Genomic DNA, 16,324 nt, shown 5'->3' on the forward strand with positions numbered 1-16,324 from the left:
GCTTGAGATTGATAGAAGTAACTTTTCTGGCAGTTTTTAGCTAAAGGATCCTGGTAAAGGATCCTTCAGCTCTAACTAGGAGACCAGGACCAAAAGGAAACAAAACAACCCATATCCATTTCTACTCATTACAATAGGGGAAACCTTCTTTTGCACAAGCTTCAGCTTCTCATAGTAATATCCCCCCAGACAATGCTCAAAAGCTGGGGTTTTGCGTTTTCCTTCCATCCACATTATTTGGATCCATTTGACATGGGAGTCTATTAGCTGCTATTGGTTATTCAACTCTTTTCTTTTGTGTAGCATTACTGAACTTTGCCACAAACCTTAGATTCATGATAATAATCTTGAATGAGTTTTGCAGACATTGTAAACGGAGCTAGTTTCAGAATATTCCCAATTGTTGCCGTTCTGTGTGAACTAGCATCCTAAAACACTTTTCTAACTACACATTTGGGGAAAAAAAACGTCATTTTTGTGAACATCTAGATGATGGACAGATTAAAGACAGGGATGACTCATGGATTTGTTTAAAGCTTTCACAGATGGTTGAGGTTGATAATCTATTACCTTATATCTTCACACAATTCCCCGATTTTCTTCACCCTGATGTGGTTCTGGTGTTTAGCTGCCTTTAATACACAATGGTAATTAAGGTGACATCCAGATTTTTTTACAGTATTTGACATTAAAAGAGTATAAATAAATCAGAAAAAAATGTGCATTTACAACCAAGACCTAAAAAAAAGAAATAAAAGATCCCAGTTCTATTATGTGCAAGCAATTTCAGATGTATAAGATTTGTCCTGAAAAGCTCTTCTACTCACCTCTACTTCCTTTTGCTTTGCAGTTTATTAATCTTGACAAAGCATCCAGGAGTCTGTGAGCTGTAACCCCCTTTTGTTCTCCTTTACTGTAGTTTCCAGGGCTTTATATCATGCTTTCCCACATGTTATTGTGTTCTGAACTTTGCTCTTGCTGTACTTTATTCAAACCATAAAATAATACAGTGGATGTACATTACTAATCTTTTTTCAGTAGACAAAGGTCATAAATTAAAAAAATGAGGTCTTTCAAATGAAGCCTCACTGCATCACAGTACTTTATCTGGACTATCTGATGCTTCAATTTAGAGAAATGTTTTATATGGATGATATAAAACATTAAAAATAAGCATGAACATGTATAGTGCAGGTAGCAGATTACACCTCAGTTGTATAGTATACAGTGTTAGTAGGTTCAAACAAGATGAAGTTTCTTGTCTGAAACCACATTCCCCAGAAGGCAAGTGTCAACTGTGGCTATCACCAATGCTGAGATCTCTATAGTCTCCTGGGGGACGTGTGGCACTGTCACTCAGAAATATGGTTCTCCTCCCATCTGTGCTGAAGCTGTGATTTTGTGCTGTTCTGGGCTGTGCTGCCTTATGCACTGGGAAAAATAAACAGTTTGAAGTTGGACAGGCCAGAGGAGATTGCCTACACATCCTCCTTATCCCTCGGTGTGGTACAAACCAAGATGTGAAAAATACATATTTGGCCATTTCAAATCAGAGGAAATAACAAAAACTTATCTAAGGAAAAAACATGTGTTAGAAGATGCTAAATAACACTTTTACTCATAAAAATAGATTGATTTAAGAATTTTTACAGTTAGCGCATTACAGTTAAGTGAACGTCTTTCTCGGAAAACATGGAAATGATCCAAGAAAACTGTAGTTCACATTCAGTATAAATAAGATCAGAATCAAGGATAAGAAAAATAATGGATCATAACATGATGCTACAAGCAAACAATTGAACAAGTCAAATTGGTAGAAAAACTACAGAAGCAGCTTAGAAAACTGAGTAAGAAACAAAATAACAGTGTAATGTATTAAAAAATTAACTTTCAATATACAGTACAAAGAAGTAGACTACAGAATATGACTATCTTTGAGCATTTATACATATTTACATGGATACAGTCAATCTAAAAACTCCCATAATAGTTGCTCAAGCTGTAGCACAGTATAGCACATAAATATCTTAATATAGATCTCTGTATAAGAAAACATTTGTATGTGCAATATATAGTATGTAATAAATACAAATATACAACTGATTATCATATGTTTGTTCTTTAACTTTAAATGCCATACAAAAGATCATCAAAATGTTACACTTTTTTTAATTTCAAGGTCTAGCTTCAGATGCTTCAGATCTCATGTGAAAGACTTTTCAGATTCTTCTCTGAATCCATCTTGATATTTTAGTTTTTAATACAAAGCGGTGGGAAATGCTCCAGAGCCTTTTCTGAATTTGGCCAGTTGTGAAGGTTCTTGCTGTACCAGTCAACTAAAACACAAAAAACAATATTTAAGAACTTAGATTTCTGCATTCTGCCTTTTCCATGCTGTTCCCCACCATTTTACTGGTGGGCTTATTGATAGGTTTGGTACTTTTTGAATTTTATATTTTTGTTACTTGTAGGAAAATTATTACAAAATGCTCATTCTTTAATTTTATTTACGCTGATTTTGACACCTGCTAATTTCCTTCAAAGTCTGACAAAAGGTATTTGAAGTCATAACCGTCAATTATCTCTTAATTTTGTGCATGTGGATTAATTGTAGAATTATAGCAGCTTGAAATCACTTAGTCACAGTGGGAGAGAGAGGTTTTTTAGCATTTGAAAAAATTAAAGTGGAGAGTTATCTAACAGTCACATCTTCTGAGAAATATTTAATTTGCGAGATCTAAGTGCATCACAGGCATGTTATTAGTTTCAAGAGGCAAAGAATTTTAAATTGATATTCGCTCATATGCTGATGATAATTAGATGAGTTAAAACAAGAAAATGCCCTTAGATTAAAAGGATTGTTTTTATTGCATTTTTTGGTGCACAATAAAAATAAAAAATAAAAAATGTTCCAAGTGTTTTTTCAGACAAAGTTTAGAACTTTTAAACATCTAACCATTCACATCTATAGTTGTACTTGCACTGGCTTCGGCCACTTATGTGCCAAAGTAGATTGTGAACATTCACAGGTTGTTTTCTAAATCAGCCTAATGTAATAAAATATGCACGTCTGTTATGGGATATTACAAAAACATTATTCAGCATAGGTTTAGTTAAAAAGTTAAAACTTTTTTTAAATTTCAAAATACAATTATAAATTTAATATTCAAAATACTCTAACAGGACTTCTAGAGAGTGTATTAATCTAACTAATAATACATACATTTAGCAAAATGTAAACTGAAATGTATGATTCAGTGTCGAGTTCGATATTCAATGGCAGATTTCCATCTGCAACCCCTAAAATTAAAATGTTTAGAAAACATTTAGAAAATCATAATGACTAGTTAGAGCAGGCAGTAACAACACATTCATATGGAAATCTAAATTAAAGTTAATGACTGAACAAATTGGTATGACAACCAAATAACCTTTTTGGAAAAAAAACAGCATTTGTTGCTTAAGCCAACTGTTAAATTTAAAAATAAAAGACTTCTCATGTTTTGAACCTTCAAAGAGGATCAAAACACAGGAAAAGAGATGTCTTTATCTCTTTTATTGGGCACTAATGGGTTAACTTAGCCCAAAGGCAAACAAACAGAGCATCTTTTTGTTAAATGGAACTTTACACACATTTTTATACAATCACAAAATGTGACTGATGTGCTAAAATTCCAAGTCACGGGAGTTTAAGCCATGACTGTTATAGTGGAACTGGGCCTCATGTCTCAGAAGTCTTTTTGTTCTCTCATTTTATGTACAAAAAGCATGCAATGAGCATAAAATTATTGTTTTAAATTATTTTTCTTTGCTTTATCAAATGTATACTTTGTAAGTATAATAAAAGTATTCACCATAATTCACAATAGGACCATATAGTAACCACTGAAAATAAGACTCGGATTATAAAGTAGTTGGAGTCATTGCAGATTTTAAAAGTTCTACCCATGCCTCTCTATACTCTTGAGGCAAGCTGGTGAATATGTAGTGATTTGCTGCTTTGTTTTGCACAAATATGCACTGACAAGCATGTGCTTAAAACACATATTTTCTTCCCTGCCTCACAAAGCAATATGTGAGTCTGGACAATTGAAGCTGTAGGAATTTCAGTCACATGGTGACATTTCTCTTTTTAATTTAACTACTTGTTTGACAAACTCCAGTTAAGGCACTGGTGAATGGGTTTTTCAAAGAGCACACAAGTTTCCATTAAATAAAAACACAGCACATACTTGTCTTTTTGATCCCCTCCTGCCAGGAAACCTTTGGTCTCCAACCAAGCCTTTCCAGCTTCTCTGAATTCATTGGGTATTTCAAGTCATTATAAGGTCTAAGAGGAAAAAAAGGCATTAATTAACACATCATTAATACCCAAAATAATTAGAATACAAAGCTAGTCATGAATAGAAAAATGTACAGTAAACAAATCTGAAAATGGTACCTTAATTTCATATTATGACCTTAATTATCCCTTCCACTTAAAAATACCATTAATATTATAATAGAAGTATGTAATCCAAATTCAAAATTACCCACGATGTCTGGGTAGCCTATATATCTTATTGACAGATTCACCAGTTTTGTCATATTATAAAGGAATTGGTATTCATAACATGTACTGTACTTACACCTTTGGTTTTGCCTCATGAATGTGAGGTGAATCACAAACGTTTTTAAAAAGTCCATCCCCATAGGGAGAGATGGAAAGAATGTCTAAGAGATTATTAATTTATCAAAGAGATATTGACAGAATCTTTCAGAACACCATCTCTCACAGATCCTAGACTACTGCAGTTATTTTTTTTTCTGTAAGCCATGGTTATATTTTTATTGTCTGATGACAGAAGTAGTACCTTACCTGTCACTCACAAAATCGAGCCAGTCATCAATTTCTGAATCATTAGAGATGTTTTTTACCTGAAAAGAACAAGTGTCACAAAAATGTTTTTTTTTTTACTTTTCCTTTTTATAAACTGCAGATTTGAGCAAAGATGAGAGCAAAAACACAATGTTTAAAAAAAACACATACTGCAATGTATACAATGTCTACATTATAATGCATGTGTAGTATAAAAAATACATTATGCATTTTATGTCTATTACATATTATTCATTATGGACGTACAAAAAAACATGCAATTTACACTGGCAAATGAAATAATGCTCCTTCTTTCAGTGTATTCTATGTGCAAATAGAAGACAAATATAAATTTAAAGGAGTGGATTACAATATCAATTTTAAAGTAGAACAAATTTATCAAAAGGATGTCTTATACTGTACTACAATTTAGAAAATATAATGTTTTTCAACATATTAAGATGTTATAAGAGAGATTATCGTTTAAATACATCAGTGCTGTCAGAACACTGATGTCAGAACAATTTCACAACTTTTCCTTATTATATAGGATTAATTGTGCTCAGCTTTAGGTTAAGGTCATGCTGGAACTTACCATGCAAGTACAGGAGAGTCAATAATCACAAGTTTTACAGATCAATAATATGTGAGACATTCAGGGTTTTGAACAGAAAAGAACACTTCTTTCTGTTTATGAAACATCCTTTTACATTCATCTTATCTTCTGGCATGAAACACATGAACTTGGCGCTTCCTAGTTATTTTGCGGTTAACATTTTATTTTCCATGAACACAATACAGAGATAAAAATAGAATACTTGGAACAAACACTACATCTTGCTACCACAAGCCCAATGTATCTCTCAAAAGTTAAAACTCAGTCACTACCACTAAGCAGCTGACTGTGGGGGGTAAAACCACAAGATAGAGCCTCACAAAAGTAATATTTTAAATGATTCACAGAGTACAAAACGACCGACAGTTGCAAATTTTAATCTAAAGAATGTCCATAGGATTTCATCACTTAATCAAAAATATGTTGGAAGCTATTCTATAGACACAATTTCCTTATTTTCATGGTTTCTCAAGTCCAGGTTCTCCAGTATATTTTGTGGTTACAGTAATAAAATGAGCAGCCTGTACCTGCACTTCAACTTCTTAAGAAGTATACCTGTAAATAACTGTAAATATTTTACTTACCAGACGAATCAATTCTCTGGCAAGCTGGATAACTGACACCTCAAATTTGGTCCCTATGTTGTAAATCTCCCCAGGATCCCCCTTCTCCAAAACTGTCAGAAAGGCCTCAGTGACGTCAGCAGAATACAGAAAGTTGCGTGCTTGTCGACCCGAGCCATGGACAAAGCTTGAAGACATTAAATGGTTATAGTTTTTCTAGACATTACAGAAGTAAGACCTACAAATCCCTTTCAGAATTTCTTTATTACAACCCAAAGATTTACTGTATACAGAAAACAGACAGCACTATGCACATATTTTAGTTCACGAAGTTCAAATTCCTTAGAAAAATGTCCTGTTCTTAACACAAAACACAGGCATCATGTGCTGCTATATTGCAAATAACTTGTAATCCCTTTTGAAACCATTACTTTTATTAAACATAATTTATTTCCTAAATAGTTTAAATCATGTGAAATCCTTAACATTTAATCATATATAAAATGCTAAAGTTAATTTAGAGTGGATCCATCTTTCAAAAATCCAATATTGCTTCTGTCCCTCTAGTTTCGAGTTCAGTTTAGTGATGCAGAACTCAAGGTTTTATATCCAATATATGTTAGTATATAGAGCTATAGCAGGGCCTATATTTCCCCATCCTAAATTAGGGCTGGTGATCGGTGACTAACTGGTAATGTATGCACATGTAGGTACATTCCTGTCCTCTACACCGGTCAGTCAAACACAAATCATGGAAGCCTCTCAATCCCAGTCAATCCAGGGCCCAAATTATGATAGGGCACCACTTGATTTCCCACAGGTGCGTTATAGATATAATAATAATCCTTACACTTATATAGCTCTTTAAAAGTAATGGGGACTCTCCTCCACCACCACCAATGTGTAGGCCAACCTGGATGATGTGACATCTGCCAAAGTGCACCAGTGCATTTACCACATATCAGGTATGAGTGAGGAGGATAACAGGGTAGTGATGCCAAGTCATAAATGGGGATTATTAGGAGACAATGATTGGTAAAGGCCAGTGGGAAGTTCTGCCAGAACACCAGGGTAAAACCTTTTAGAAAAAGAGCCTAGGATTTTAAACCACAGAGTCAGGACCTTTAAACAAAACAACTTTAAGTAATACAAATATGTATTAATTCACAGTGACCAGAGACAATTAGTTATAAGAAACTTATACATATACTGTGCCTAGACAGTGTAACTTACCATTTTCTGTCGCTTTGTAGAAGGGATATAAATCTTGGAATGACCTTTAAAACCAACATACACAAATTACTGGGTAAGTCTTAGCGTTTTGTCTTTTTTAACCAAAATTACAAATTATAAATGATAAAGAAAAGTTTACCTTTTCTGGATACTGATGAGGTCCATAAACATTACTGCACCGGGTCACTATAACTGGGAACTATATAAATAAGACAGCAAAAAAAAGCACACAATTATGCCATTTTCAATCTATCAAATACAGTTTGCTTAATCATATATCTATAGTTCGTAAATACAAATGCATTAAATTTTACTTTTTGTTTTCAAAAACAATATACCCAGAGTCCACATAGACATGATATTTTTGCACTGAGAACTTCACTATCTTAAAAAAACATATTAAACAGGCAAATATTTGGAAGAATAATGCTTCTTTGAATGGAATGTTTGGGTCATCTTGAACTGGACGCAGCAGTTATATAATGGATGATGTTTGGGTCATTCCATGCAAAATCATGTGAGTTTTCGATGACCTCGAACTTTCAGACCTTTGCAAACAAAAGGCATGCTAAGAGCTATAAAATGACACCAAGATTTTTCATGTAGAGTATATAGATCACGTAACAATGATTTAAAAGAAGTTTATTTAAACCCAGATCTTAAAAACATCAAGCTTCAAATAATCATATCTCAAAATCTTTTTGACATAACTTTCTCCACATTCCTCCTAATGTATGTAATACATTTTGGAGATATCCATGCCCAAATCAGATTAAACTGACATGGAATTACCTGTTTTCCTAAAAACTATTTTCTTCATTGAATGCAACTGAAGTCAATACACAAAATATGATAAAAACAAAAGATCTTCACAATTTAACATTGAACTTCATTTTAATACAAATGTCAATAAAGGCAATGTATAATTCACATGTATGCCAAAAGTCCCAGGGAATTCATATTCTCTACCTTATTATATCCCTCAAGTTACTGCACTGACAGAGAATGTTAATTTAATCACACTTAACAGGATTAAAAACTATGGATATTGGTACATTTACCAAATGGAATGTTGTTGATTAGTAAGCTTTAAGCACATTAAAGCTTATTAATCGTTTCAATTAAGTGAAGTGTTCCATGAACAACACTGTTTATAAAAAGAGACGTTATTCATGTGCATGGGGAAAGAAACATAAAAGCACCTTTTTTTCTGAAATTGCAAAAGCATTAAACAATATTTAAATTTAAAACCATCATTACCTTGTATTTTTTCCAGTGTGACAATACTATATGTTCAGCTGCTGCCTTTGTTGCTGCATACGGATTTGTTGGTCTTCTTGGGGATGACTCATCAAACTCCTAAAATTGTAACATTATTTCACATTTTTATTAACAGGAAAACATCAAGGCTTTATTATTCTATAGCAGCTGATACAGAAAAAATTATAATAAAATTAATGGTTTCCACATATATTTAACATTATCCTAATTCTACAGTAAAAAAAAATATTTGATTGCTGAATCAAAAGAACTTAAAGGTTTTTGCACTCAAGGGCAACCCATTTGGGTGTCTGGAACTTAAATTATATTAATACCAATTAATGTCACAGAGTGTACATAAGATGGAATTCAGATTTTATTTGATTATTCCCGTAAAAAATAACAACAGTGCACACCAGAGGATGCTATATCAGCACATAGTGACCACCACTTGTGTATCCTTTATGGGCTATAGGCATGGAGGAGACTTATTTCCGAGCTGCACGAAGTTGTTCAATGTCACTGTCGCATTTGATATGTCCATATTCCCCACAGTCCAAATCTCAATATGTCAACTAATCTTACAAGCTCCTTGCACTTTTGGAAACAAAAGATCCTGCGTCTTGCCACATAGAATAAAATCTTACACAATCCCAAACATAGGCTCAGAATAAATCCAAATGCAAAAGCTGGATGAATGTGATAGCACCTCTCTATTTTCCGAGAGCTCATGTCAGCCCAGTGGACAGCCGTACTAGTTCTGAAATGGGTCACAGGTGGTTTGATCAAAGTTTAGATTTATTCTGCATCTGCCTTCAGTAAATCAGTATTTAAAAGTAAAAGGGGCAATGAGTAGAGCGAAACGTGCAGCTGTCCTGGATAATATCAAGGACAGTCACATCTTCCACAGGAAGAGAAAAAGGTTTCAGGGCAAGAGATGCACCTCATCAAGGCTGTCTCCATAAACTTCATCCGTGCTGGCGTAGATAAATTTCTCAACTCCAGCTTCACGTGCAGCATTCACAAGCACGTAAGTACCATAAACGTTTACACGCGAAAATTTAGAGGAAAGCCAAAATGAATGATCTGAAAAGAAACAACAAAAAGTAGCGTGTTGAAATCTTTTTCACAGTATGCAAGTCATAAGAATAAATGCAACTAAAAGAACCATACCAGCAAAATAAGTATAAAACATTTTATACAAATTAAAAAATGCTGCAAATTCTTTTCAGTATTTCAAATATCACACTGTCAATGCTGGATGACGCATACAGAATACAGTACTTCAAAATAAACTGTCCAAACATTTACAGTAGCTAAAAATTTACACAGCTATTTTGCTCCAAATGCTGTCAAGAAATAACCGACTTTCTAGGAGGATAAGGGAACTTTGTTGTTAAATGCGTAAAGAATTTTAATCTACTTAATTTGTTTTGAATCTGATCATTTCTACTAACATTTCCTAAATTAGCCAATGGAACTTGCACCATATGTACATATGACAGGGGTGGTTAACAAATACTTTAAAACAATTCTTGAACAAAAAACAATACTTTAAAACTTTTTTTTAAATATAATTCATCACCATTCTTCAGCTAAAGACATTAATAGAACCTTTTTCAAACCTTAAGAGAAGACAGACACTATAATTAGATTCTCCCTAACTGTCCCTGTATTGAAAGAATATGAACCATTCTCTTCACTTAGTAAAATGAAAAACAACAAGCTCAAATCATGTCTTAATGAATCATTCTCACTCTTCTCCTTAATGAAAAACATTCCCTGAAATTAGTGGCTCACACTTAATTATAACAAAAACACTGACAAACATTTTCAGTAGTAACTATTTATTATGCGTTGAAGGATGATTAATTTGCAAAACAATAATTTGGAAAAAAAGAAGCATCTGTCAAAACATATACAATAATAACTTTTAGCTTATCTTAAAAATTAAGATAAGCTAATTCTTTGTTTCTTTAATGAATAACCTTTGACTTCAATTTGAGAAGATAAAGGAGTATGGTCAGTTAATATTAGCAACAATTATTACCTTTTAAAACTGTATAACATCACCAAAATTAAACCTTGTGGCCTTTATACATGTATTTTGTATTCTAATGTTTTTATATTTTGCATTCAATTTTCATAAACTCATGTATACAATCTATTTTTTTAATTAAATAACACAAATGTCTAAATTTAATTATAGTATGTGTTAAGAAAAGTCTGTAAATGGAAATACAAAAGAAAACTACATCTGTCAGCCACCAATCCAATCAAATCAAGTTAACAGGTTACAAAGTACAATTACTCTTTTTGGACAGGTGATAACAAAAAAAATGTGAAAGTATATATGAACAAATATTCAATACATTTCTTTTTGGAAATCTTAAATATTTTTACATTGTGACTTTTGTAACCCTAAAAAATTATATAAATCAACTTTATATTGTCATAATACTTGAATAATACCAAGCTTACTCTTTACCCTTAGAATTACTACACTGTATGCACTGTATACACTTTATAGTAGTGCTGGGCGATAATTCGATAACAACAATTATCGCGATATAATTTTCCGCGATATTTTTAACAAATGTTCGATAAATGTTCGATATATATGTTTATGCTTTGCGCAAAATACTGCGCGAGTGAGCGTGCGTGTTGCAGACCGGGCAGCTGACGTGGTGTTGTTTACCCACACGGTGGTGGCTGACAGGATTGTAGTTAGAGTGGAGAAATGAGCGACACTGAAGCAAATGTAGTCCCAAAGACCAGCTTGAAGGACGATGACGTCGTCGACAGAAAAGGTCATTCAACTTCGGTAATTTGGAGATATTTTGGCTTTTTACGATCAGACATAAAACAGAGCACTTTAAACATTGCAGTCTGTCTGAGCCATCTTCTATGTGTGTTTTATCACACTGCAGTATTTAATTTTTCTATTAAGATATTTATTTTGTAAATTTTACTCATGCATATTTTGACATAAAAAAGACTTGAATACTCTCTACCTCAGATTTGTTTAATGTTTCTGCTGTTTGGCAAGTGTTTGTTGTGTTCTTAAAATAAAGAGTTGTTTAATTTACCAATTAACTGTCTGGTTTCTTCAACTTTCACTCAGGAGAAAAAATCTGCCTTTAAACTTGAAAGAAATAATGATTTGACATTTATCGTGATAATTATCGATATCGACTGATATGAAAATTTTTATCGGGATAATGTTTTTGGCCATATCGCCCAGCCCTACTTTATAGTGTCTCAGAATATGTAGTATCCGATTTGTCAACAGTAGTTTAGAATGTTCTGTGACAAAAATAATGGCAAAGGTTTCAAAGCTGTACAATTCAGCTCAAAATATTCAGAGCAATTAGAACTGTATAATCATACTCCAATGAGACCAGCTCTGAACATACATGGGCTAAAAACAGAGCACAATACACATCAGTGCTACCTGCCAAAAATGGAGAGGAAATACTAAGCAGTAATTGTTCATAGTATCACATTTATTCTAAAGGAGCTTTTTTGTGATTAAGGCCACTTAAGCAAATAACATGTGGTCCATATGACTTTTTAGCCTCAGAAATAAATCAGAAGAAAGTAATAATCAGATCTGAGTCCCAGATAATCACATAAACAAAGTGCTAGTGAACACAAGTAATTTGAAGTTGCAGAAAAGTCTCACTTACTGTTATATATTCTTATTTTTTATATATTATTTTCAGTAACATCTTCCAAAGCCATTGCTTTCATTTCTTTCATTATATTAAGCAGGAAAGATCCAACTGTTTGAACAAACACAAATCTAAGTACCCAAAGTTCCTTACTTACTGTAAATAGCAAAGTTATAAACTGAAGCGATTTAAAGCAATAGTCTCTCTTCCTGATCTCAGGATAACCATGAGATTTACTGTATATTAATCAATTCCAGATAGAATAATAGAATACTTAAAATGTCACTGAAACTTTAATGTTACTGGGATTGTTTTACTTTATGAAAGTAAAATGCATTAATCAACAATGGTGAAAAAATCTGTTTTTTTATACAGCTGGTCTAATAGTATGATAATTACTCAGGACGCTTAACAATTTTAAAACCCTTCATATTTTAATAAAGTGGGTTTATTCATGGATTTGTCTGGGCTAAGTGTAAAAGATTTCAGAAATCACAATTTGAACTAACTGCACACACTATACTTGATGTTGTCCATATTTCTTGTTTTCTTGTTTAATCATTCAGATAACTAAGATCAGATTACGTTCCTTAAATAATAATGAAATAATGACAAACAAAAATGGATGAAATGATGTTCCATTTAAAATACAATAGTCCTACACCTGAAAAGGTGAAAACCTATAAAAATACATTCTGAGAAGCAAAAAAACTGTACATACCCACATGTGTTTGGGCTGCAAAATGAAGGACAATATCAATCTTTTCTGTCTCAAACAAGCAGTTTATCAAGTATGAATCGCAAATGTCACTCTGCAAAGAAAAACCATCAAGAATAAAGATAAAAAACAGTGAAGGCTAGAGATTTACTGGTAGTCAGGGTTTATACCAGTGGTTCCCAGCCCTCGTGCAGGATGAACATTTCTGCTCTTCATTCCAGCTGAGCGTTAAATCTCATTGCTAATTGATGAATTAATTGAGAATCTCGCTAATTTAGACTTAACTTGTTTCTTCAGTCAGTCCTGAGTACCAAAACTTCAAGGTTACGGTTTCCAACAGCATCAGTAAACGGAATTTTATGCAGCCAGTCCTCAACTTGATTGCCATTATTACTGACTGAACAATTCTTACTAGTTTTGTCAATCTGTGATGAACAGACATAAGTGGGAAGGACGCTGTATCGAACACTATTCCCACAATGGGCATTCTCTCCTTTTGCAGAGGGTTTTTTTTTCAGGCAACACACCTGAATGAGAGCAGTTGATTGCGTTGATACCAATTATAAATGCTTTCTGATCTTTTACACTCAAGGTAACATATATGCCCCAAAATAAATAACCGAAATCAAACAGCACTCAGCTGAAGAGAAAATCAGAAGACAGTGTTCCTCCTGGACCAGGGGTGGGAACTACTCATTGCCATAAAGGCTTTTGACATTAAGCCATATTACAGTTTCAAAAATGGAATATCGAACACATTCAAAGCATTTTACAACACAGCAACATAAACAAGATAACAATGTTACAAAAACATAAGATATTTTTAGCAACTAAAAATCACTTGCGCGATCACTGAAATTGATTTTACATGACTGCGCATTTTGGTTATATAGGTTACACACTGAGTTAAATCCATCAAGAACTTTTCACCTGTTTTCATTTGAAAACACTTTTATGGTAATTTCAAAACTTATACTCTTAGAACCTGTCATCATCTAGCTTTCTCAGATACCTCTCCAATAAAATTTAAACAGTAAATCTAAACAGTAACTTATTCTGTTTGTGAATTTCACTCTTACCTGGATGAATCTATAATTTGGTCTCTGCTCCACACAAGTAAGGTTCTTTAAGCTTGCACAGTAATCTAGCTGCAAAAGTAAATAAAAGCATGCACAAGAGGATTCAATGTTAGTTTAATTGAAATTCCATACTAAATTTAACAATTAAATGATCATTGCTTCTCAAAAAAACATTATTTTTCAACAGTATGCTAAGGGCTTTTTTATCCTGGATCTGGGCCATTATCCAATTTTCACATTCTTTATTGTCATACAAGAAAAATAATAATGAATGAGTGTATTCCATAATTCACCTTAAACACCTCTGGGATGAAAACCACTATGCAAATGTAAGCAAACAAATTGGTACAAAAATATACAGGTTCATTGCTGTATTTGCCCCCAACCCAAACTAAAAAGTACAAATCTGAAAAGATCCACACACTCTAGAATAAGTAAATAATACTAATTCATATATAGACTTTCATTACTTGTTTATTCCCAGTTATAAGATCAGAATCACAGGAACATGACTTGGTTCATCACAGCCTCCATCAGGGCACCCAAAATTGTTGGTAAGTAAACTGTTTAAAATTTATCAAAGAAAATGGCCATATGCATATATAAACTTATATTCTGTAAGATGAGGGTTAAAATAGGCGTATATTTTTTAAGCTTGAATGAGGAGGTGTCCACATTACATTTGTATGTTTTCCCCATGTTTGCGTGGGTTTTCTCTGGGTGTTATGGTTTCCTCCAACAGTTCAAAGACACTATGGTCGGTTAACTGGGTTCTGGGAAAATTTGCCCTTGTGTGAGTGTTTGTCTGTGTGCACTGGGATGGACACGCATCCCGTCCAACGTGTATCCTGCTCTGTGCCTGTTGCTCACGAGGACAGGTTACAGTTTCCCCGTGACCCTGTACTTTATAAAGCAGTTAGAACATGGAAGGATGAATGAGGAGGTAAGTGTGGCAGGGTGACCCAGAGTAGTCAGAATCCTAGAAAAGTTGAGAGAGGGATCATAAAGGTTATAGAATTTCTGGCACCACAATTACAAAGTGGAAGGAGATGTTTTTAGAGAAGCCATTTGTGTAGTTCTAAATGTGTAGTGTCTTTAAATGTCTTTATGCCATTACAGATCAAAGAAGCAATATTACCTTGTCTAAGTTGATGATTAGCCAATCTCTGTATTTTTCAACAAGGGAGATAACTACGTGTGATGCACTAGAAAACAAAGAAAACAGGGTTTTAGCTATACTAATAAATGCACTATGCCAGTTACAGCAAACAGTTAAAAGCCACAGATTTATATTACGGAACAAGAATAACCGCAAAATGCATGCTGTCTTAAATACTATTCTATCCCAACGAACTTCAATATGTCTTACGTGCTTTTATTGGACATCAATACATTTCATTAAAAGAAAACATCTTTGCTTTCGTCAACATTGTAACACGTATGCCCTCTTGAGATCTGTGGTGACGTGGTATAGGGGGCATACAGGCACTGATTCTACTAGGCTTGCTTAATGTATTATTAGAAACTTATGAATTATCTTATTATTATTACTCTCGTGACTAAATATCAGTAAAACTATTTTAATGCATTTACAAATGAAATATGCACTCATATATTATTTCCTCTTTTAATAGGAGTACGTCTACGGTTTTTAGAGCTCCTAACTTCAGACTTGTTAAAGGGTTGAAGCTTTAATTTCTTTCATTTTTGCTGTTTTGGTCCAGGAATCACAAAGAGCTAATACTTACATAAAACCCGCTCCTCCAGTTACCAGCACAGTTTTTTTAAATTCAGAGAATTCGTGTTTCTGATGCAGACGTTTAGCTACAGACATATTAACAAAAGAAGCCAGAGTTCCCTGGCCTTAGTCCTTACTCCTGCTACATCAATACATTTCTTTAAACAGTTGTAAAGCACTTTTCCACAACAGATGGCTTGTCATACACAACTCGGTTAAACAAAGGCACTCTCGTATCCTAGTTTTAGGTCTTAGAACTAGACCTAAAAAATTATATCACCGCTACATTTTCCATATTTACATACTCAAAGGGCTTTGCGGCACGTCGTAAAACAAACTTGTTGCAAGGGATTATGGTCAATATTTTGTTCTAGTTCTAGTGAATATAATTGTGTAAATAAAGGCGAGAAACAGTTTCTGAATCCATGACAATCCATTTAGGACAAATTATTTATTTAGCTAAATAAAAATATTAAGGAACTTCTTCTTGATGGAATATCCTCGTTCAGTTTTTTACGTTATTTCCTGCCCCATACGGCAGTGCTGACACGTCTCAAGCTGGCGGCCTGCTTGGGCTTTGATGTT

At 33.6% G+C, this 16,324-nt stretch overlaps 1 protein-coding gene across 1 annotated transcript; it reads right to left on the reverse strand.

Annotated features, from left to right (window-relative positions):
• Positions 1–1,597: 1,597 nt before the first annotated feature.
• Positions 1,598–16,076, reverse strand: tgds (TDP-glucose 4,6-dehydratase). Its single transcript, XM_088913537.1, has 12 exons — positions 15,750–16,076; positions 15,140–15,206; positions 14,002–14,070; positions 12,926–13,016; positions 9,474–9,616; positions 8,531–8,629; positions 7,410–7,469; positions 7,271–7,314; positions 6,059–6,224; positions 4,859–4,917; positions 4,233–4,330; positions 1,598–2,336 (listed from the first exon to the last, which is right to left on the reverse strand). Exons 1-12 carry the CDS (start codon positions 15,833–15,835, stop codon positions 2,251–2,253), a joined length of 1,068 nt encoding a protein of 355 aa, XP_088769663.1. The 5' UTR covers positions 15,836–16,076; the 3' UTR covers positions 1,598–2,250.
• Positions 16,077–16,324: the final 248 nt, after the last annotated feature.

The sequence above is a fragment of the Atractosteus spatula genome, chromosome 4 (assembly GCF_055471065.1).
Source record: "Atractosteus spatula isolate fAtrSpa1 chromosome 4, fAtrSpa1.hap1, whole genome shotgun sequence".
NCBI classification, from domain to species: Eukaryota; Metazoa; Chordata; class Actinopteri; order Semionotiformes; family Lepisosteidae; genus Atractosteus; species Atractosteus spatula.

Excerpts from the sequence above, each read along its gene's own strand:
- tgds (XM_088913537.1), bottom strand. The coding sequence starts at position 15,835 with ATGTCTGTAGCTAAACGTCTGCATCAGAAACACGAATTCTCTGAATTT. Across the intron at positions 14,071-15,139 it reads TAATCATCAACTTAGACAAG|CTAGATTACTGTGCAAGCTT; the intron begins GTAATATTGCTT and ends TTACTTTTGCAG. Across the intron at positions 8,630-9,473 it reads ATGGAGACAGCCTTGATGAG|GAGTTTGATGAGTCATCCCC; the intron begins GTGCATCTCTTG and ends TTACAATTTTAG.